The 23670-nt window shown below is 40.2% G+C and overlaps 1 protein-coding gene across 3 annotated transcripts in view; it reads right to left on the bottom strand.

Annotated features, from left to right (window-relative positions):
* The window catches only part of PDS5A (PDS5 cohesin associated factor A), a 119861-nt gene extending 97800 nt beyond the window's left edge, over window positions 1-22061 (bottom strand). The window contains exons 1-2 of one of the 3 annotated variants that reach the window (XM_020878931.2): window positions 21971-22061; window positions 20931-21108 (exon numbers count right to left, since the gene is read on the bottom strand). In XM_020878931.2, the coding sequence (XP_020734590.1) occupies window positions 20931-21068 (138 nt within the window). In that variant the 5' untranslated portion in view covers window positions 21069-21108; window positions 21971-22061. Of the gene's footprint in view, window positions 1-20930; window positions 21109-21681; window positions 21701-21755; window positions 21868-21970 lie in introns of those variants that run through there. The other 2 variants (XM_070451996.1, XM_070451998.1) reach the window with 2 other exon arrangements.
* Between the last annotated feature and the right edge of the window lie 1609 nt (window positions 22062-23670).

The following is a 23670-nucleotide window of genomic DNA, read 5'->3' as shown; positions in this document are numbered from 1 at the left end:
CCCTGGTGGTTCAGAGATTAAGACCCCAAGCTTCCACTGTTGGGAGTACAGGTTCCATCCCTGGTTGGGGAACTAAGATCCCACATGGTGCAGCCAAAATAAAAAAATTACTTTTTAGGACATTCTACCCCCTAACTCCTTCATTTTTTAATTCTCATTGAATCTACTCTTTGCCTTCAATATGAATTCTAAATCTTCAATCATACTCTACAGGTCCCTCCTGCCTTACTTACCTCTCTATCCGTGTACAGCCAAGAGTAGCCATTTCAGTCAAGTTCTAACAGTATCACACCTACACCCACCCCAGATTTTGGTAATTTTTGATCGTCAATCTCCAATCCAGAGATGTTTCTACTGCCTGAGTCCACCGAGACAACAATGCTAAGAATTGACCAGTGTACATACTCATTCTACCCTAATCTCTCAAACTGATTTCCTTACAGCATAAAAAGAACACAAATTAAATTTTGGCTTTATTCAGACCATGTGTGTGAATTCTGTTCTGCCTCTCCATGGATATGTGACCTGAATATATTACTCAAGTCTTTCTGTGCCTATGAAACAAAGATAATAGTATAATCATAAAAGATTATGGCAGGCACTTTCCTGGTGGCCCAGTGGGTAAGACTCCGTGCTCCCAGTGTAGAGGGCCCAGTTTCGATCACCGGGCAGGAAACTAGATCCCACACGCTGCAACTAAGAGTGCATGCCACAACTAAAAGATCACACAAGCTGCAACTAAGACCCAGCACAGCCAAATAAATAAATACAATTTTTTTTTTTTTTAAAGATTAAGGTATTTAGTAATAACAGACATGAAGTTCCCAGCCTGTCTGGCATACATGGTCTGTGATAAATTAAAATTTATTTATTACTTCTAAGACCCAAATTTTAACAAGTCTGATACTCATGTCTTACAGTGATCTTCAAAAAAGTGACAGCAAGAAGGAATGCTAAAAAGTGCTATTGCTTGTACTTAGACAAACTTCCGTTTGAAAACCTTGTGCTGACAGTGCGTGACGATGTCTAGAAAAGCACTAGCGCCAAATCCTACAGTATTAGGTAGTTAGTGACTTGGAAGAACACCTCTGAAATTATAGTAGGGCACTTCTCAGAGATATTCTGTATCACTAATACTTTTGATGATACATGGACCATAAAGAAGGCTGAGCATGGAAGAACTGATGATTTTGAACTGTGGTGCTGGAGAAGACTCTTGAGAGTCCCTTGGACTGCAAGGAGATCAAAACAATCAATCCTAAAGGAAACCAACCCTGAGTATTCATTGGGAGGGCTGTTGCTGAAGCTGAAGCTCCAATTCTTGGACCACTTGATGCAAAGGGCTGACCTCACTGGAAAAGACCCTGCTGCTGGCAAAGATTGAAGACAAAAGGAGAAGGGAGTGGCAGAGAATGAGATGGTTAGATAGCGTTACCGAGCAAACTCTGGGAGACAGTGGAGGATAGAAGAGCCTGGTGTGCTGTAAGCCACGGGATCAGAGAGTCAGACACAACTTAGCGACTGAACAACACCACTTCTGATGACACATACACTGTATAGAAAAACACAAACATCAACAACTAGTCGGAAATAAGATTTAGAAGGGTCAAATAATGAATGTAAAAATTTTTAGGAATAACAGTCAAGTTATTTCAATTTTATTTTCCCTTACATATGCAAAAGTATAAAACTTAAGTCTGACAATCCTTGAGTTAGACTATGCAGATGGAATAGTGTTTTAACTAACAAAGCAACTGACCTCACCCAGAATGGGGTATTTATCACCTAAGAATCCACCTGGTAATGCAGGACATATGGATTCGATCCTTAAGTCAAGAAGATCGCCTGGAGAAGGAACAGCAAACCACTCTGGCAGTCTTGCCTGGGTAATCCCATGGACAGAGGAACCTGGTGGGCTACAGTTCATGGGGTCACAAAGAATTGGATATGACTGAGCGACTAAGCATGCATACCCACACACACACACACACAGGGCTGTATCCTGTTAGACAAAATCAAGAAACAATCAGTCAAGTTCTACAGAAGTTCACTTATCAGAACAGTAAGCTAAGTATTTACATGTCTCTCAATTCCAAATCTACCTCCTCTATCTATCTATATAGTCTATTCTCTGATGTTCAAACAAATTCAGAAAAATGCACTGCCTCAGCATCTTCAACAGAAGGCAGAGTGATAAGAAGGCAGGAAGAAGAAAACGAGACTTCCTTCTTGTTTTTCTTGCTAGTCCTGTGAATGTCACTCGATTAGTCTTCGGCTTCTTTCAGCACTCAGCACCACTTAATTGACAGCATTTGTTGCTGGTATTTTTAAACACTGAATGGCTTTATCAAGTAGCTTTGGTTCTAGGTATGGGGCTGCTTCTCAATGACTTCAAGTTGTAACCAAAAGCCTGTTAAGTACATATATGTGAAAACTTACACATTTCAACAAGGAACACCCACTACTGAATCACAAGAAATGTCAAGCTCTTTTTTCCTGTGCTACCAAAAGTTTTAACAAAAACTTAGATCTCCATTTCCAAGCTCAAACTGCAATTCCAGCAGAACTCTTAGGACCTCAACACACACACACAGGAAATTTCCACATTTCAAAGTCCATTTTAAATTGCAGTTGAGGAACTTCCACCCTAACTCTTCCACTGAAAGCTATTAGTATGAAATGTAATGAAAAGCTCAAAGGCAATTATCAAAAGAAAAATATAAAATACTTCAATAAATGCTTTCCAAGCAATGAATATGCTCAATTAAAATCATATGTTCATAAACTGACACCAATATTTGGGAGTAGCTATCTGTGAAAAAAATTTTTCAAATGAAATATACCACATTTCATAACAGATCAGCATTAATAGGTAAACACTTGAAATCCATTTTGGTAACAGGGAACATTAACTTCGAGGCCCAATTAAGTAAAATGTTACTTCCACATCTCTTTCCTTAAAGAATTCCATTCTTTTCATTAGCAAACCTGTGTTACAAAAAAAGTACTGAATCACTACTATGTTTTCAATTTTGTTTTTTAAAAATAAAGTTCTGGGCTTCCTTGGATTCAGAGGTAAGGAATCTGCCTGTCAAGGCAGGAGACAAGGGTTGGATCCCCAATGCAGAGATTCCACACTCCTCGGTGCAACCAAGTCTGTTCACCGCCACTGCGTCTGCTCTCTACAGCCCAGATCACCAACCATGGAGGCCACATGCCACAACCACGGAAACCCCCGCGTCCCGGAGCCAGTGTCCCACAACGAGAGAAGCCCCCGCAGCGAGCAGCCTGCGCGGCACCGTAACTAGAGGGAAGCCCCTGTTCAGCATCCAGAGCAAAGCCCGTGCAGCAGTGGGGACCCAGCACAGCCAAAAATAAACCAAATTTTTAAAAAAGTTCTTTTGTGTAAATACTTATAGAGTTCTATTGACCCACAAAACATAAAATTCTTACTATCTGATTCTTTAAGGAAAAAAAATCCACCAAACTCAGGCATATACCCAAGACAAATGAGTCCTTACCAATACTAAAAACCATGTACATTATTCAAAGAACTGTTTCTTCTTAAAAACAAAAAGTTATTAACCCAAATAACTTTTTGTTTTATTAATTACTATCAATAATTGTATGGATAAGTAAATTCTGGTACACTCATACAGTGAAAATGAATCGCTGCAACCCAAAACAACATGGATGAAACTCAGACATAATATTTAGGGAAAAAGTCAGACCTAAAAGAGTACACACTGCATGACTTCACTTGTATGAAGTCTGGTGGCAAGATGTACCCTGGTAAAGGCCAGAAGGGTGTCTGTCTCTGGGGAGGGGACATAAAGGAGCCTGCCACAGGGCCGTTTTGATCTGGGTCATGGCTATGTGTGTATACACATGTAAAAATCAACAGTATGCTATACTTAAGGTTTATGAACTTTACTACATGTAAAAAACTATGTATTTTAAAAAAGACGAAACACATAGATAATATCACAGATTATCTCCCAAATCCCCATGACTTTCCATTTTTCAGGCTTTATCTATGATTGAAGATAACAGAAGAAAAAGTCATAAACTTAAGAACAAACAATAGGAGGGATCCAAATTACAGAACGCAGAGAGAAATTACTGAAAAAGAGTGCCAGTGATCTGAGGGCATTATAGAAAAAATTTTTAACATATGTGTAAGTAGATCCCAGAAAGAGAAAAAAGGGGGTAGAAGAAGAAAAAAAAACTCAAACAATATAATGACCAAAACTCTCCCAAATTAGCTAAAAGACATAAATTTATAGATCTAGGAAACTGAGTGATTCCAAAGCAGGACAACACAAACCTCAGGGCATCACAGTGAAACTGCTGAACATCAAAGAAAAAGAAACACCATGAAAGCAGCCAGAGAAAAATCCCACATTACATACAAGGACACAAAAATACATACTGCCACCAACTTCTCATCTGAAGCACTAGAGAACACAGGAGAGTGGAATCACATCACTAAAACACTGAAACTATAAACTCAGAACTTTATATCCAAAAAGTAACATCCTTTAAAAATGAAGGAGAAGACTTTCTTGGTGGCTGAGTGGTGAAGAGCCCACGGCCAATGCAGAGGACACAGGTTCGATCTCTGCTAAAGAAGACCCCACGCGCCACGGGGCAGCTGAACTCACGCACCGTAACTGCTGAGCCGGTGTGCCTGGAGCCTGTGTCCACAGCAAGAGAAACCATCACAGTGAGAAGCACATGCACTACAACCAGAAAGTACCTCCAACCAGAGAAAGCCCCCCCCCAGCAACGAAATCCCGGTGTAGCCAAAAACAGATCATGTCTTCTGATCAAAATGAAATTAAACTAGCAATAATCAATAATCAGATATTTATAAATACTTCAAATATTTGGGAATTAAGTCACACATTTCTAAGTAATTCACAGGTCAAAGGAAAAAAATCATCAAGAAAATGAGAAAATATTTCTAACAGAATGGTAATAAAATACATCAAAATCAGTGAGATACAATTCAAAATGTCTTGAAAGAAATGTATAGGCTTAAAAAGCTTATATCAGAACAGCAGTTCTCTAACGAGGGTGATTCTGTCTCCCTGGAGACATCTGGCAAGGGCCTATCACTGTTCTGGTGAGTATTTCTGTCTGATGCTGCTAAACATCCAAGAATGCACGAGACATCCCTCCAAAACAAAGAATTATCTGGTATAAAATGTCCACAGTGCTAAGGCTGAGAAACTCGTGTTAGAAAATCCAAGCTACACTTAAGGAAAGAGATAAGAGCAGAAAACAAATAAGTAACAGAAAAACTAGCAGAGCCAAAACTGAGATTTTGAAAAGAGTTAATTAACAGATATGAAAAATCCTTTCTTAGACGATTCAACTAAAAAAAGAGAATATGAGAAATGCAACAGGGGACTATCACTATATATCTGACATATATCAAATGGTTAATAAATATTATAAATATCAACTTTATAAGGATAAATTAGGCAATGTGGAAAGTATGGAGAAATTATTTGAAAATAAAATATTACCATACATTGTCAGTGGAATTACAAAACAGAACCACCATTCTGGGGAAAAGACTAGTAGCTGCTAACTAAATTAAAATAACCTACCTTATGACCCCTGGGCCTTTAGTGGCTCAGATGGTAAAGAATGTGCCTGCAATGCAAGAGACCCAGGTGTGATTCCTGGGATGGAAAATCCCTTGGAGAATGGAAAGGCTACTCCACTCTCCAGTATTCTTGCCTGGAGAATTTCATGGACAGAGGAGGCTGGCAGGATGTAGTCCATGGGGTCACAAAGAGTCGGACAGGACTGAGCAGCTAACACTTTCACCTTACAACCCAGTGACTGTACTCCTAGGTGTTTACCCAGCATAAACCAAGATATGTACAAGAGAAGGCTCATACAGTAATGCTTATAGTACTTCTATTCAAATAGCCTAAAATGTAAACAAGCTTCTTTCCATCAACATGAGAACAGTATGAATCCACTGGTATGGAGACTTCCCCGGCAGTGCAATTGCTGCGTTTCCACACCTCTGTTGCAGGGGACCGTGGGCTTGACCCTGTTCTAGGAACGAAAACCCTCCATGCTGCCAGCACAGCCAAACAAGCAACAACAACAACGAAAACCAAACTGTTACATTCATGCAGTGGATACTACTTAGCCACCAAGAGGTACTAACAGAGGTTATAATGGAAAGGTAATCTAGGTTTAAAAAGAGGTGTGGATACCTCTACAGGAGCGACACAGGGCCATATAAGTTAAACAAGCAGGGTGACAATACTCAGGCTTGACGGATTCCTTTTCCTATTGGAACCAGTCTGTTGTTCCATGTCCAGTCTAACTGTTGCTTCCTGACCTGCATACAGATTTCTCAGGAGGCAGGTCAGGTGCCTGCTTCTGTTAGGTCCATACCATTTCTGTCCTTTATTGAGCCTATCTTTGCATGAAATATTCCCTTGGTATCTCTAATTTTCTTGAAGAGATTTCTAGTCTTTCCCATTCTATTGTTTTCCTCTATTTCTTTGCATTGATCACTGAGTCAATGTTTACTCAGCCTCCAGTTTTAGAAAAAGTAAAACTCTCATTAGTTACATTTGTAAGTACTTCCAACTCTCATCTCTCCTTGCTATTCTTTGGAACTCTACATTCAAATGGGTATATCATTCCTTTTCTCCTTTGCCTTTAGCTTCTGTTCTTTTCTCAGCTGTTTGTTTTTATGCCTGCTAACATCCGTCCTGCAGCCTATGAATCAAAGAGTAATTTTTACTTTTAAGGCTTATTATTTAAAGCGTTTAACATTAACATTTTGTAGGTTACAGACAGTGATTTCTGACGGATCTGGGCAAAGCAGACTGAAAACCTTCTGGAGAGGATTCATCATCTTGCATGCTTTTAAGAACACTGGTGATTTATGGGAAGAGGTCAAAATATCAACATTAACAGGACTTTGGGAAAAGTTGAATCCAAACTCTCACTGATGACCTTGAATGGTTCAAGACTTCAATGGAGGAAATAACTCCAGATGTGGTGATTCTACTAATTTTACAGTGCTACATGAAGTCTCTTCAATTCAACAAACATCTGAAATTACAGAAAATTAAACATGGCCACCAAACTTAATTTTCACTTATTAAAACAATTTGGCATCAAATTACTACTGATGTTTACTTGAATTCCTACCACAGCAATTCTAGGAAATTTTGGAAAAACATGCACTAAATATATGTGATAAAAATGTAATTCATATTATAATGATCTAGTATATAAAATTCTACTAACCATTCTACTAACTCTCAGAAACCAACAGATTTATTCAGACAGTATCCATTAGAAACGATTACTGTTCAACTGCAAGTAATCTTGTAGTAAACTACAAGTAAGTAAACTAGGCAAACCAGTCCATCCTAAAGGAAATCAGTCCTGAACGTTCACTGGAAGGACTGAAGCTGAAGCTCCAATACTGAAGCGAAGGAACCAACCCACTGGAGAAGACGCTGATGACGGGAAAGACTGAGGGCGGGAGGAGACGGGGAGACAGAAGAGACGGCGGGATGGCACCACCGACTCAATGGACATGAGTTTGAGCAAGCCCTGGGAGATGGTGAAGGGCAGGGAAGCCTGGAGTGCTGCAGTCCATGGGGTCGCAAAGAGTTGGACATGACTCAGTGACCAGATAATAACACTGTTCAACCAAAGATACTATCTAGTCTGGACATGAGGATAAAAAACTCCACAAACTGGCCTCAAAGAAAGGGTGTCATTCATGTTCTTAAAAAACTCTTTGGCCCTTACCTTTGCTAATCATGCAAGATCACAATGTAGACACATCACTCTTTAGCTCTATTTTTCTTTTTTAAATCAAATTCCTCTCTTTGGCATTTAAGGATTTTACAAATTTCATCGGTACCTTCCACTTGTTTTTCCTCCCAACTACTCTCTTTGGGATGCTTTAGCTCCATCAGAACTATTCTTCTCGTTTTCTTCAAACACACCAAGCTGCTTCTGCCTCTCAGTCTTTGTCCATACTACTCATTTCTTTGAACTGTTTCACCACCTATTTGTTTACCAAAGTCTAAGCCTTCAAATCCCAGTCCAACTGTCCACTTTTCCATGAAACTTTTCATGAACCCTAAAATTCTGAGTATCTTTTTATCCAAAGAAACAGAACCCATCCTAGCACATAACTGGCATTTAACTTATGGTTAAGTTAACAGGATAAGCTCAAATATCCTCCATATAAATGGAAATCTATTTCAGTGCTATTCCTAGTATAAATCCAGTTTCCCCTAATGGACTCATGATGTTTATCACCACTAATCACAGTGTCCTAATTTTGGTAGGAAGTTTTAAGTGTTTGATCTTAAAAATAATTTTATAACATGAAAAACAACACACACACACACACACACACACATATAACGGTAGCTTCAACTTTTAAAATATCACATAATACTCAAAAAAAGATCTAGTATTTGTAATCTCCAAAGGCTGAGGACCCTGTATTTAGGCATGTCTGTAACTGTATAGAAGAAGTGTACCAGTTGGGAAGATCTGTACTTAATGTAAAAGACCAAATACCAATAGCAATGGAAAGAAATTTAGTAAACTCTTTCCTTATGTTTCTGTTTAGCTTTCTATTGCAACCGTTATCTAGAAACTTCTTGATTTGTTGTCTTCAAGCAAATAAAAACTTGATAGGCTTTTATATCATGTATAAACTCCACTTATCTTTCTGATCATGGAATTCAACTGGACATACTTCCATATGCCAACAACCTCAGCCAAAGTAGTATTTAAATAATTAACTCTGAAAATAGAAACTAACAAGAATAAAATGCATTTTAATGCTTTAAGCCTAGTTTCCTACTGTGAGCACAAATCAGTTTTTCCCTTGGATATCTACAGATATCTGATATTGGGAAAATAAATTATGGCACTGGCATTCTACATATCAATGTTATTTATTTCATATATGATTTTTAATAGGCTTTCACCTTAATTTCTATTTAATTCAAGGTCTTGAATGAAGATCTAAGTGAGGCTTGTTGATTTCAACATCATCTCTGTTACTAAAATTTTGTCTCCATCTCTACCTTCATTTCTTTAAATAAACTTTTTAAAAAGCTACTCAATTCCTTTTGAATTTTTTAGGAAATCTAAATAGGGTTCTTATCTCTTTGAACCTCAATGTAGCACTTATATTTAATCATTCTTAAAAAGAACTTGTTTTGTTGCCAGGAGGTAATAAAATGGACTTTTTGGGCAACATGTTAATTTGCTAATTTAAAAGTAGGCATCACTTGACAATACATTACTGAGAGCTTGGGCACTCATACTTGCTGGTAAAAGAACAAAATGGTACAACCGGTATGAAGGGGAATTTAACCACCTGTAACAAAATCACTCATAAAGGCACCCTTTGGCCCAATAATCCCATTCGTAGCCATTTACCCTGAAGATACACTTGCTCAAGTACAAACCAATATGTACCAAGGTTATTCGTTTTAGCATTACTTTTAATAGGAAAATATTACAATCTCAAATCAACACAGAGATTAGTTAAATAAAACTAGGGTACCTCTACACATATAGAATACTATAGCATCATAAAAATTAATAAAAGAAGATTTCCAGATATGGTGTCATTGCTAAGATATATTGGGTGAAAAAAACAAAGTACAATAGTGTATATATGGTAGTCTAACTTTTGAGAAGAAGAAAGGTAACACAGAAAGAAAGGATCAACCAGAAACTAATGGAAATGATTATCTACAGAGGGGAGGTGTGTGGAAATGCAGTGGAAGGAATAAGGATGGAAGACTTCTGAGAAGTAGAAGTTTTTCCAGTAGTTCTGACTCTTGAACCAAGTAAAAATTAAAAAAAAAAAAAAAAAGAACAATGTAATTTCTAAAACTGAACACAGACACTCCTACAACTGAACAATAAAACAAATAACCTGACTAAAAAATGGATAAAGAAAAAAAAAATGGGTAAAGGACTTAACTGGAGAAGGGAATGGCAACCCACTCCAGTATTCTCACCTGGAGAATCCCATGGACAGGGGAGCCTGACAGGTTGCAGTCCATGGGACTGCGAAGAGTTGGACACAACTCAGCAACTAATACATACATACATACAGGACTTGAATAGATATTTTTCTAAAAAAGATACACAAACAACCAATAAGCATGAAAAGATGCTCAACATCACCAACGTCGGGGAAATACAAATCAGAACCACAATAAGACATTACATCATATCTGTTAGGATGGCCACTATCAAAAACATAGAAGACAAGCATTGATGTGGAGAAACTGGGATTCTGGTGCACTACTGGGTGAAATGTAAAATGAAGCAGCCACTATCGAAAACAGTATGGAGGGGAGTTCCCCGAAAATGTTCAGATAGAATTTACCATATGATCCTGCATTCCCAGCAATATATATATATAAAAGAACTGAAAACAGGATCTCAAAAGAGATACATGCACATCCATGTTAACTGCAGCATTGCTCACAATAGTTGAAAGGTGGATCTTTCTAAACTTCCATTAATGGATGAAGAAATGTGGTAGATATACACAATGGAATACTAGCCTTAAAAAAGGAAATGCTGTCATATGCTACAACATGGATAAACCTTGAGGACTTCATACTAAGTGAAATGTCAGTCACAAAAAGACAAATAGAATATGATTCCACACTTATATGTGAGGTAACTAAAGTAGTCAAACTCTTAGAAACCAAAAGTAGAATAGTGGTTACTATGGGCTAAAGGGATCATAGAAGAAAGGGAAGTTGTTCTGTGGATATAATTTCAGTTTTACATGATGAAAATGCTCTAGAGATCTACTGTATTGACAATTTGTGTATAGTTAACACTACTGTACTGTGAACACTTAAAAATGGTTAAGATGGTAAATTTTGTTACCAATAAAGAGTCAAGCAAGGATTATACTCATCAGTAGAAATGAAGAGTCAACAAATGTGTGTGCACATATAATTGAATACAAACAGAAAATTAATTGTATAGAAAACTGATTAACAACCATTCAGACCAAAAAAATTCCAATTCAAATAACTAATGAGCATGGTTCTCTATGCAATCTTAATTTGACAGAAAGAACTGCAAAGAAATCTTGCAAGGGATACTGAAAGAGTAGTTCTGAATTTTTTGTGTTTATAGTAGCACCTTACAGTAGAGTAGTATAAATAAATTTACCAGAGTTTAGAGAAATTAGGATTTATGCTATAAGAGAAGTCTGATACAAATATAGAATGGAGGAAGTTTAGACAAATATCTGATACTGGACTGCAGCTGAAAGTGGCCGATGGACTCATGATCTGAAGTGTGTGTATGTCCTAGCTGCACACACTGAAAGAGCTGAAGAAATTACGTATCTAACAATAATGTGAACACAATGGCCACACCAAGGCCTCGGTTTAGAAACACCACTCTCCACTAAGGTGGAAATAAGGTTCTTGGGAAAAAGATCTATCCAAATCTGGGGCAGGGAAGCACAGGTGAACATTTTGTACCAGAAAACAAAGAAGTGCTCAGACTCATAGAAAGACATGTCAAAAAGACACTAGATGTTTGAAAAGACAGGAAAGCAAGGATGCTCATTTGGGACAATCTGACTCTCAAAAGGAATAATGGATTATAAGGCACTGAATAAAGAATCTATGAGTGATTTTGTTTTTTAAATGGGGACAGGGTCTCCTCTACAGAAGAATGCCAGCTAATACATGTGAAAGGAATGATGGAATCAAAAAGGGCTATATTTTATAACCATCAAAGTGGGTGCTAAAACAGTTGTGTAAGGACTTCCCTGATGGTCCAGTAGTTAAGTTTCTGCCATCCAATGCAGGGGACACAGGTTTGATCCCTGGGCAGGGAAGATTCCATATGCTTCGGGGCAACTGAGCCCACCGATCAGAACTGCTGAAGTCCAAGTGCTCCAAAGCCCACGCGCTGCAGCAATGAGAAGCCTGCACTGCAGCTAGAGAGCAGCTCCCACTTACGACAACTAGGGAAAGCCTGCAGGCAGCAATGAAGACCCAGTGCAGCCAAGAACAAAATGAATTAAAGTCCACTGTTTTTTAAAAAAGTTAAGAATGGTTGAAAACAAATTATTCTCACAAACTATTTACTAGCTTAAAAATTACTTATTAAATGCAAGCTGGAGAAGTACCTTTACAATGCAGAAAGTTGGCCAACTTTACCCAAGTGATCAACCTTAGCATGTCAATACAACAAAATTTGGCATTATACGCCTCCTGATATGATGCAAAGGTACTATGTACCACTGATTGTATAGTACACTTGCAAAAAAGGTTCAACTTGAATCTGAGCATAAGGAAATGAGACAAAACAGATTACCAACTCCTGTAGGACAAATGCTTCAAAAAATGTCATGAACAACACTCCCCCCCAAAATGAGAGGACTTTCTAGATTAAAGGAGACAAAAAAGACAAGATAAATGCATGCGATCCTATGCTGGAAATTGGACAGAGGAAGAAAAATTCAATTTTTTCCCCCTTTTTAAAAAATTTATTTATTATAAATGAAACAAAGATGAATATTTTTAATAATAAAAGGTACAATTTCACAAGGAAGATAGACATCATGAACCATTAGACTTTAACAACAAAGAAAAAAGATAGGAAAAATTCAATTTTGAAAAATTAAGTTTTAGGGCAATTGAGGGAATTTTATTCTGGACAGTATTACAGATATCATCATGTCAATGTTAAATTCCTAGAGTATGATAATGATCATTGTTATAAAGTAAGAGAATGTCTTTAGACTAAGACATTAGCTTAGACTAAGACTGGTGAAGCATTCAGAGGTGAAATCTCATGATGTATGCAAGTAGCTTTCCAACACAATAGTGTGTTACATGTGTCTCCCTCCACGTGTGTTTGTGTGTGTGTGTGTGAAAGCAAAAGTGACAAAACGTTAACTAGTGAAACTAAGTGAAGGGATATGAGTGTTGAAGGTGCAATTTTTCCAAATTTTTTACAGGGATAAAATGTCTCAAAATAAGAAATTAAAATGGGTTTTTTCAAAAAAAAAGAGAGAAAGGGGGATCATCATTATGATTGGCCAGTAGTACTTTCTAGTAAGAATTCAAGTAATATAAGAAACAAGTTCTGGGATCAAATCATGAGCCTCGTCCGTAATTTTTCCCAAACCAGCATATAAAAAATCCCTACAACATTTTTCTTACAGTAACTTGTTATGGTAATTTAATAAAATACATTTTACGGATCCAGCAAATTCGCTGAAAGTATATACTGTTGCTTTTTGAGATTAAATGTTTTTCAAATGTATGACTGTAACTACAAAGTGTAGTATCCTTTGACTTGTTGTGAGAGCTCCTATGGTAGATTAAATAAAGACAGCTACAAATTCTTTTCTACTTCTTCCATTCAGCAGTTGGGTCAATTTTCCTCCCCTTGAATGAGAGCTGGGCTATGAATACGTTAAACAGTAGAGTAAGGTAGAAATGTCAAGGGCAATTCTGAATAAAGTATTTTAAAAGTACTGACAAATCCCTTCAGAGTGTCTTGGAAAACTGAGCTCAACTATCCTGCTGGAGAGACCGTGTGGAGAAGCCTTAACACTACATAATACACAGGAAGAAGGGCCCAGCTGAGTCCAGCCTTTCAGCTGTTCCTACCAAGGCACCAAGTGTTTGAGAGAAGCCAGTGTGTACACATTAGACCACCTGAATACCACTGAGGGAACCTACGATGAAACGTGGAGCAGAAAGCCAAGTCCGGCCCAAATTTCCGATCCACAAAACTGTGAGATAGTAGGAAACGTTGCTGACTGTAGGTAAAAGGTGGAAGCCACCCAAGTGTCCGTCAAAGAATGAAAGGATAACAAAAGATGTTACATATGTGCATTCTAACAAATACTGCAAGAACAGATAAACCCTGAAGACATTATGCCAAGTGAACAAGCCAGTCACAAAAGCAGCAATATGCTATGATCCCATTTATACGAAGAGGATGAGATGGTTGGATGGCATCACCGACTCAATAGACATGAGTTTGAGTAAACTCCAGGAGTTGGAGAGACAGGGAGGCCTGGTGTGCTGCAGTCCACGGGGTTGCAAAGAGTTGGACACGACTGAGAAACTGAACTGAACTGATATAAGGCTCCTAGAGTAGTCAAATTCATAGATAGGAAGTAGAAAGAGGTCGCCTGGGCTGGGGGAAGTGGGGAATAGAGTTCTAGTTTAATGGGTTCAGAGTTCAGGTAAGGATGATGAAAAGCTCTGAATGGATGATGAGGTTGCACAACAATGTGAATGTAGTTATGGCATGGAACTCTGTTCAGTTGCTCAGTTGAGTCCGACTGTTTGTAGTCCCATGGACTGCAGCATGCAAGGCTTCCCTGTCCTTCACCAACTCCTGGAGCTTGCTCAAACTCATGTCCATGGAGTCAGTAATGCCATCCAACCATCTCATTCTCTGCAATGCCGTTCTCTTTTTGCCTTCAATCCTTCCCCGCATCACAGTCTTTTCCAATGAGTCAGTTCTTCGCATCAGGTGGCCAAAGTATTGGAACTTCAGCTTCTGTCCTTCCAATGAATATTCAGGACTGATTTCCTTTAGGATGGACTGGTTGGATCTCCTTGCAGTCTAAGGGACTCTCAAAAGAGTCTTCTCCACCACCACAGTTCAAAAGCATCAATTCTTCAGTGCTCAGCTTTCTTAATTATCCAATTCTCACATCCATACATGACCACTGGAAAAACCATAGCTTTGACTATACAGACCTTTGTTGGCAAAGTAATGTCTCTGCTTTTAAATATGCTGTCTAGGTTGGTCATAGCTTTTCTTCCAAGAAGCAAGCATCTTCTAACTTCATGGCTGCAGTTACCATCTGCAGTGATTTTGGAGCCTCCAAAAATAAAGTTTCTCACTGTTTCCATCGTTTCCCCATCTATTTGCCATGAAGTGATGGGACCAGAGCCATGATCTTAGTTTTCTGAATGCTGAGTTTTAAGTCAACTTTTTCACTGCTTTCACTTTCATCAAGAGGCTTTTTACTTCCTCTTTGCTTTCTGCCATAAGGGTGGTGTCATCTGCATATCTGAGATCATTGATATTTCTCCCAGCAATCTTGATTCTAGCTTGTGCTTCATCCATCCCAGCATTTCACATGATGTACTCTGCATGTAAGTTAAATAAGCAAGGTGACAATATACAGCCTTGACGTACTCCTTTCCCGATTTGGAACCAGTCTGTTGTTCCATGTCCAGTTCTGACTGTTGCTTCTTGATCTGCATACAGTTTTCTCAGGACACAGGTAAGGTGGTCTGGTATTCCCATCTCTTGAAGAATTTTCTACCACTTGTTGTGATCCACACAGTCAAAGGCTTTGGTGTAGTCAATAAAGCAGATGTTTTTCTGGAACTCTCTTTCTTTTTTGATGATCCAACAGATGTTGGCAATTTGATCTCTGCTTCCTCTCTCTCTACTAAATCCAGCTTGAATATCTGAAAGTTCACGGTTCATGTACTATTGAAGACTGGCTTCAAGAATTATGAGCATTACTTTGCTAGCCCGTGAGATGAAAGTAACTGTGCGGTAGTTTGAACATTCTTTGGCATTGCCTTTCTTTGGGACTAGAATGAAAACTGGCCTTTTCCAGTCCTGTGGTCACTGCTGAGTTTTCCAAATTTGTTGTCATAATGAATGCAGCACTTTCACAGCATCCTCTCTTAGGACTTGAAAATAGCTCAACTGAAATTCCATCACCTCCACCAGCTCTGCTCGTAGTGATGCTTCCTAAGGCCCACTTGACTTAGCACTGCAGGCTATCTGGCTCCAGGTGGTAATCACACCATCGTCGTTATCTGGGATATGAAGATCTTTTTTGTATAGTTCTTCTGTGTATTCTTGCCACCTCTTCTTAATATCTTCTGCTTCTATTAGATCCATACCATTTTTGTCCTTTATTGTGCCCATCTTTGCATGAAATATTCCCTTGGTATCTCTAATTTTCTTGAAGAGATCTCTAGTCTTTTCCATTCTATCATTCTTCCTCTATTTCTTTGTACTGATCACTGAGGAAGGCTTTCTCATCTCTCCTTGCTATTCTTTGGAACTCTGCACTGCACTTTGGAACTATGGCACTGAACTATACACTTAAAGATGATTAAAATAGCAAATTTTATTTTATATGTATTTTATTTACCACAATAAGGTTTTTAAAAGTTGCTGCTTTATTTTCATTTATTTTTTTGCTGTCTTCTGCTTTATTGACAGGCAAATTGTTCAAAAATGTTCTCACGATTCAGTAATTACAAAGACTCAGACTTACATTAAAAAAGTAAAAACCAGAACCCCCAGCAGGTGCCAGCCCCCATGAAGGCCCGGGGGGCGGGCAGGCAGGTGCTGGGCGCGTGGCACGCACGGACAAGCCATGGTGCCCATGTCACCCAGCGCCGACTCATGGGAAATGCACGTCTTCCACAGTGTGGCGAGGACGTCGGCTGGCAGGGGCAGAGGGAAAAAGGTTGCTGTTTTAAACTATTAGGTTTAGGGGTAGCTTGTTACACACCAGCTGATAACTAGAACAACTCCTCTACACAAATGGAAATTTAAAATAGAAGCTGTACTGCATGAAGCATTACTTCACAAATGTATACTGGCCATATTTTAGGACTTCATTTTAAGAAATCTTGCCTCTCCATTTAATTTCTTATTTTCTTAGCACAATCTTCTGTAATACATTTATTAAAGCAAAATATATAGACGAAATCCAGACTTGAAATTATACACTAAACTACCTATAAAATTAGCATGCCATGTGGCAACTAGGAATAAATAAAAAATCATTTATGCAAGTGAAAATGATTATAACCCAATCAAGTATTTCTGAGGTCCACCTGAGGGGAAGGAAAAGGAAAGAATTCATGGTCTTCCTGCAATCTATTCTTCCCCTCTTCCAACCTAGGTTCTTATGAGAAAAGGGAGTGTTCTACCTCAATCAGGCCCACCATATCCTAACTCATATTAAAGTATCCCACAGGCCAGACTACAGAAAGCCGAAGTGAGAACATGGGGAAGAGGGAGAATGATGGACACAAAGAGAAGATCATAGAAAAATACAAAGAAAACACAGAAGTAGCACCTAGTAGGAGAAAAACGGGGGACATTTTCAGAATAATAAAACTCTATGGCTTACTCTTTCCTAATTCTTAGCATCACAGTAGTAAGTATTTGGGGTATGGAGACCTGTCTGGGGCAGTGAACTCTGAAAGCAGGTAACAGAAACAGATGTAAGTAACAAACTTCATCCTAATACCCACCTTCCTTTAAAAACCAAGGCTGACTTAAGGCCTCCCACTTCCAAAAGAGCAGAAACAGGAGAAAAAATAATATGTGTCATATAGCTTTGTAATATGTGACCTGAGCGAGACTGTGTAACAGTCCATGGGCAGAAGCACTTAATGGAATTTGTACAATACTGTTTATAGGTGCATCTTGAATGTGTTACAAAACTAATCAGGCATGACTCCTGCATTCGTTTCAGAATCCTTAATTAAACAGGAGGAAGGATATTTGTGAACTACATATCTTGATGCTTAATGTAACACTGGTATTAAAAAATGTCTGCTATCCTTCCAAACAGCTAACTTTTATATGGCTTTTAATATTTCTATAACTGATCTAAATAACAAAACTGTTAATGATAGTTTTCAGCTTTATGTGACTAGGGTTGGTCACAACCTCTCAGAATCAGTTTCTTTATCTGGAAAATCTGAACAAAACCAAATAACTTAAAAGCTACCTTCTAGTTCTAAAATTATAAATATATACTTTATCATCTCTAGTATGCAATCTCAGATAAAGTAAATTAAAAATATTTTCAAAAATAAGAATACTTCTCTAAACCAATATTAATACATATTATTTATTCATTCATTCAACAAATATATGTTCAGCACCTAACTGTGGGGCTTCCCAGGTGGCACAGTGGTAAAAAATCCACCTGCCATAGAGGACACACAGGAGACGCAGGTTCAATCCCTGGGTCAGGAAGATCCCCTGGAGTAGGAAATGGCAACCCACGCCAGTATTTCTGCCTGGGAAATCCCACGGACAGAGGAGCCTGGTAGGCTACAGTTCACGGCGTTGCAGAGCTGGACACAACTGAGCACACACACATAACTAAGCACTGGGAAGATACAAAAGTAAATAAACATGTGCTATGCATGAAGCTTACAGAGAACCTGGGGACACAAACCAAATAAACACAGCATAAATGTGACACCACATCTGTAACAAGTGACAGGAAGGACTTAAAGGAGTATATAACAGGAAATCTAAGAGACTTCCCTTAATAAAACAGGAGGAAGAGTACCTATATGGGTTACATAATGTAAAATCTGTCTCGGCAGAAATGAACATGACACGTTTAAGGAACTGACAGAATGGCAGTGTTAACCAGATGTAAAAACAGAGCAGTTCCTTGGAAATAGAAAGGAAAACTTCTAAAATACAAAAGTATGTTCTAGCTTTTTCAAAGACATACTCTAAGAATTACCTTCAAGAAACCTTGAAAGCATCACAATAGTTTCTCTCTAATGTTAAGAACACAAAATCCTGTCCTATATTTCCCTGCAGAAGACCAAGTTAACTCTCATTGATTCCCTTCCCCTTTTCACTTTACTGTTTTCCAACGCATGATAAAAATCACAGCTTCCTTGATCAACTTCCTTTAGATTCCTTAGAAGAAAGCAGCCATTAAGAATAAAAAGATACATGATGCTATTGCCCTGGCTCTGCCACTAACCAGTCCCATGACTGATCTTGGTAAATGTTAGTTGGTCACTTTGGGTCTAACTTTCATTATCTAGGAAATAAAAGGAGTTCTGGAATTTCTTTTAGGATCCTTCTAAAAGGAAAATGCTTGTTCCATTCTTGAAAACTGAAGAATATGGACCAAACATCTTTGAAATCTACTGACCAGGGTTTTACTAGCCTTTAAGCCCTCCTCCTCACAATATTTGAACATTGTTGCTATAATAATAATAAACTACTGAATTTATACAAGTTACAAACAACACAAAAGTTATCAAAAATATAGTTATATATTATTTAAAATCTATGCTAGTAAGACAGTAATACTTTAACTAAACATGGATCCCTAAAAAGTACAGCGTGAATTGGTGGTATAGTGGTGAGCATAGCTCCTTCCTAAAAAGTACAAAGTCAAAATCACCTTACAAGGCAGGAGGAAGACAAAAATCGTTAAGAATTCTTGAAAAAACAACATTTTAGCAATAGGACATTCAAATTGATTAATATGTATATCAAATTTAACTTCCCAAAGAACTCATAACAAATGAATATTCTAACCATATGCTCATTCTAGACTGTCAATTTAGTTAAAAAATACTTGACATTTAATCTACTTTCAAATAGATGTATATACAATCATTAACTTTTTAAAAACCAGATTATCCATCACCAGAATTCAGGTTTCCATATTCTTAATATGGAAATAATAGAAAGATCTACAATTTTACTTAATTTATATTTCATAAGTCATATTTCAGCATCTCAAAAATTTAATAATAGTATAACTTTAAGAAGCATCAATTAAGCACCCCACTTCATGTACAGTCTTTAGTATCAAGATTTATTTTGATGGAAGGTATCGTGTCCTATTCCTTCCAAATGGGCTGCAAATTGTGGGATCCAACTAGATTTTTAAAAACAAACTACAGGAACACTTTTAAATATTACTCACTCACAACACTGTCAGCACTTACCAGGCACTGTACTAGGCTCTAACAGGAAAGGGGCAAGATCATTTTCTGAAACACATCTCAACAAGTCGCCCAAGGGGAGACTGGCAAGGTGTCAATGCTGTTGCTTTCCTCACCTTCCACACACTCTAACTGATTAGTGAAACACTGAAATGTCTCTTGGATTGCTCCCTATCTCTCTATTCCCACTATCATAGCCCCACTTCATGATTTCAACATCTTTGACCTAGACTACAGTTTAACAGTCTCCTAGCTGGACTCCCTGTCTCGTCTTCCCCTATTCCAATCCAACCCCCAATGGTAACCAAAAAAAATGTCTTCAGCACTGACAAATGTTCCTTAGGAGTCAAAGATGCCATGGTTGAGAACTACTGCATCAAGCTGATCCCTTAATAAGAATAAAACTTACTTTGTAAGGCTATGGCCACAATCTATACCCATGCAACAGAAAACAAAAAATTAACTTACCTAAAGGCTGAAACTTACAACCTTTCACATTAGGCCCACCATGTTTGAAAATAAGCTGACCCCTTATAAAATAAGCCATAATCACTGTCCCTTAAAACCTCTTTGAACATGTGGACATAAGTCATTACTCTACTTCACGCCTGAATTTTGAGAAGTCAGTACTTGCTGTTAAAGTTTAATCATACTATTTACATACTTAAGTTTTTGGATATCAGAAAATTGTGATAATTTTTAAAATGCATTTTGCTCTTAAATCAGTCTCCTAGAAGCTGATGAAAACCTTCCTAGGCAAATTATTGCCTACCTCTAAAGCTGGAAACTACTTTGAATAGTATTCTCAAAAATATTTCTAGACCAAAAAAACCTTTAAAAACACTCCAATTTTTATACTTAGAGGGGAAAAAAGTAGAATTAAAAAATATCACATACATACCCTTTTAATTTCCCATAATGATTATGTCCTTAACAGAGATTACTATTCAAAGATACAGCCAAGACAGGATGATACCCTTCAGAAGGGGGTAAAAGAAAAGACGTAAAATATCTTAAAAAAAAAAAAGCCTGGTAGGCGAAACTTAAGGCCAGGCCCCGCAGAGCAGTAATACCACAAACGTCTGAAGTGTGAACCTTTTGTGCAGAGAAACTTACCTTCAGTCGTTTGATCATCTCGTCCGTGGTGATCTTGTCGGTGATCTCCTTCACCCCCGGAGGGTAAGCGATCTTCCCGTCGGCACTCACGACGCCGCAGAGGGCAGTGGCAGGCTTGGGCTGAGCGGCGAAGTCCATCCTGGGGGACAACTTTTCTTTCACGGTCCTCTACCGGCCTCTATCGGTCAGAAAACAAAAGTTCAGCGGGAAAGGGGCGACTTTGTAACCTCTTTTTTCATTTCAAAAATCCTAATCTGCAAAGGGTCCTTTCTCCAGGGAGGCCGGAGACTCGGCGGCGGCCTCCCTACCCGCTCCTTCCTGGGGCTTGGACCCCGGTGGCCGCCTCGCCGCCCCCACCCACGCGGGCCCCGCCGACCCCGGGCCCTCCCGGCTCCCTGGCACCGGCGGCCGCGGGAAGCGCCGAGCAGCGCCAGGAGTTTCCCATTCCCCCTTTCACAATGAAATCCCACCCCCAAGCACCGAGGTCCGAAGTTTGGAGGCCTCGAGAGCCCAGCGAGGCCCCTAAGGCCCCGGCTCGGTCAGAGAGAAGCCTCGAACGCCCGCCCGGCCGGTCCCCTCCGGGAAAAGAGACGCGAGGCCTATAGGGCTCGGCTTAGGCCGCAAAACTAGGGACCCAACGGGACCTACACGCAGCGGCGGCTCCTGGGAACCTACGCCCTTGCCGGGCAAAGCTTCGGGACCCCCGGTGTCCCCGCCACGCTCCCGCCCCTCCCGTGTCCCGGTCCCTCACCCCCGCGGGAGGAGAAAACAAGCTGCCCTCCACCCCGAACCCCAAGCCAGGAAGCGGCTGACGCGGCTCCGCACTTCACATTTTGTTCCTTCAACTTCGGCTCAGGGACCCCGGTGGCTTCTCTCGCCCCCGGCCACTCGGCGCAGTCCGGTGCTACCGAGGCCTTACCGGCACCTCCAGGCAGCCCCGCCGGGCCTCAGTCCCGCGCCCCCCCCCCCCCCCCGATCTCCCCTTCCGTCCCCTCCCTCCCAGCCGAGGGCGGGAGCCGAGCCGCCGCCGCCGCCTTTACCTCCTCCTCATGCGGGCGGAAGGTGCATCGAGCGCCCGGGCCTCTGTCAGGTGGTTGCGCCGCCGCCCCTCTCCGGGCTGCACACAAAGCGGCTCCGCGGGTCCCGCCGCCGCCGCCGCCGCCGCCGCCCGCCCCGGAGCGGCGCTGGGGCTGGCGGTGCCGAGGAGGAGCAGTCGCCGCGGGGGGAGACGCGGGGCGAGTGAGAGCTGGGCGGGGAGACACTGCCGCTCTCCGTCTGGCAGAGGAAGAGCAGCCTCGGAGAAGGCTCCTCCGGGCGCGTGTGCGCGTGTGTCCGCCCCGGACCCCGGCTGCCCGCCCGCCAGCACCTCGCGCCGGCCGGGTCCGCCGACCCGGACCCGGACGCCCCTCGCAGCGGCGCGCGCGCGGCCGTCCGTGCTCCCGGCAGCCGGCGCCTCTCGCACACACCGACCGGTCACGCGAGCGGCGCGAGAGCACGCGAGAGCAGGGCGCGCGCCTCGCTCCCGCCCCTTCCTCCGCCGGCCTTGCCTCCGCCTCCCTCGGGCCTCAAGCGGCGGCGCGCGGAGCAAACAGCGCCGCCACCCGGTTGGCGCCAAGACCTGCCGCACCGAGCGCTTTCGGGAGGACCGGACCCAGAAGGCGAGCAGAGGAGGAGCCTGGCTGGCGGGAAGCGACCCGGCGCCCGCGGCCTTTTGGGGCCAAGTTGGATGAACGGAGTTTTTTCAGTGTTTGCCGTGGAGATGAGTTCATGCCTTTTGGGGTTCATCCTAAACGACGTGGATGGACACGGTTGGAAAATGGTTAATTTGTCGGTGATAATGAACTGATTTCCTCCCTAGGGACAGAAGATCTGCAACCTGAGGAAAAGTTTTGCAAAATGGCACAAGGCGTGCTGCTGATTCTTGTTTCTTTTGACAGCCACCAGAGTTTGCCCTCTCCTCTTTAGATCTCTAAAGTTAATATTTTGAAAACTGCAAAATATGAAAATTGCACTGAGTCCAGTAGTTCTCAAAGAATAGACGAAATTTCCTGGACGGCACTCCCAAACCTAGAAAATCAGGATTTCTGAGACTGGACTTCAGAAATAAGCATGTTTACAAATTGGATAGATAGGTCTTATGAATATGGAGTAACTCGTTAAAAAAATTTTTTTTTAAATATACCAAAGGATAGCTTTTTCTTTCATCCAAAGGAAAACCCGATGCAGTGGTGTTTGAGCAGTTTAAAATAAAAAGCTGAAGCAAATGAACCTCGGGAGCACATATATAATTTCCAAAGATGAAGTTAAAAAGAGAAAATAATTTGAAATAGTCTGCAGCTCTTGAAACTGATCGCTACTGTAGTTTAAAATGATATTTGATTATTTAAATTCTTGATGGATATTAATTGATCTTTTCCACATCCTTTGTTTGATCTTAAAAATATTATAGGGGCTGCCCTCACTGAACTGTTTTTCAAGTAATATACAAGGAAGCAATTATCTCAGAATCTAACACACCACAGTTGCTGATTTGCTAGAACTCTGCCCAAAAGTCAGAACTTTGTTCTTAGACATTTAGAGTAGCAGGCAGAATCCATTAAAGCTTCATCCAAACTATTAAACTGACAAAAACCTACACTGTTTTTAGGCTCTTTCTCTCCCATATGATTTTTAAAAATCTGTCACATTTAAATAAAGAGGGATTTTTATTTTCATTCTTGCCATTATTAATTTACCCATT

Source organism: Odocoileus virginianus, chromosome 21 (genome assembly GCF_023699985.2).
Source record: "Odocoileus virginianus isolate 20LAN1187 ecotype Illinois chromosome 21, Ovbor_1.2, whole genome shotgun sequence".
Classification (NCBI taxonomy): Eukaryota; Metazoa; Chordata; class Mammalia; order Artiodactyla; family Cervidae; genus Odocoileus; species Odocoileus virginianus.
Note: the sequence above shows the minus strand (reverse complement) of the source record. Positions and strands in the feature narration are given on the sequence as shown.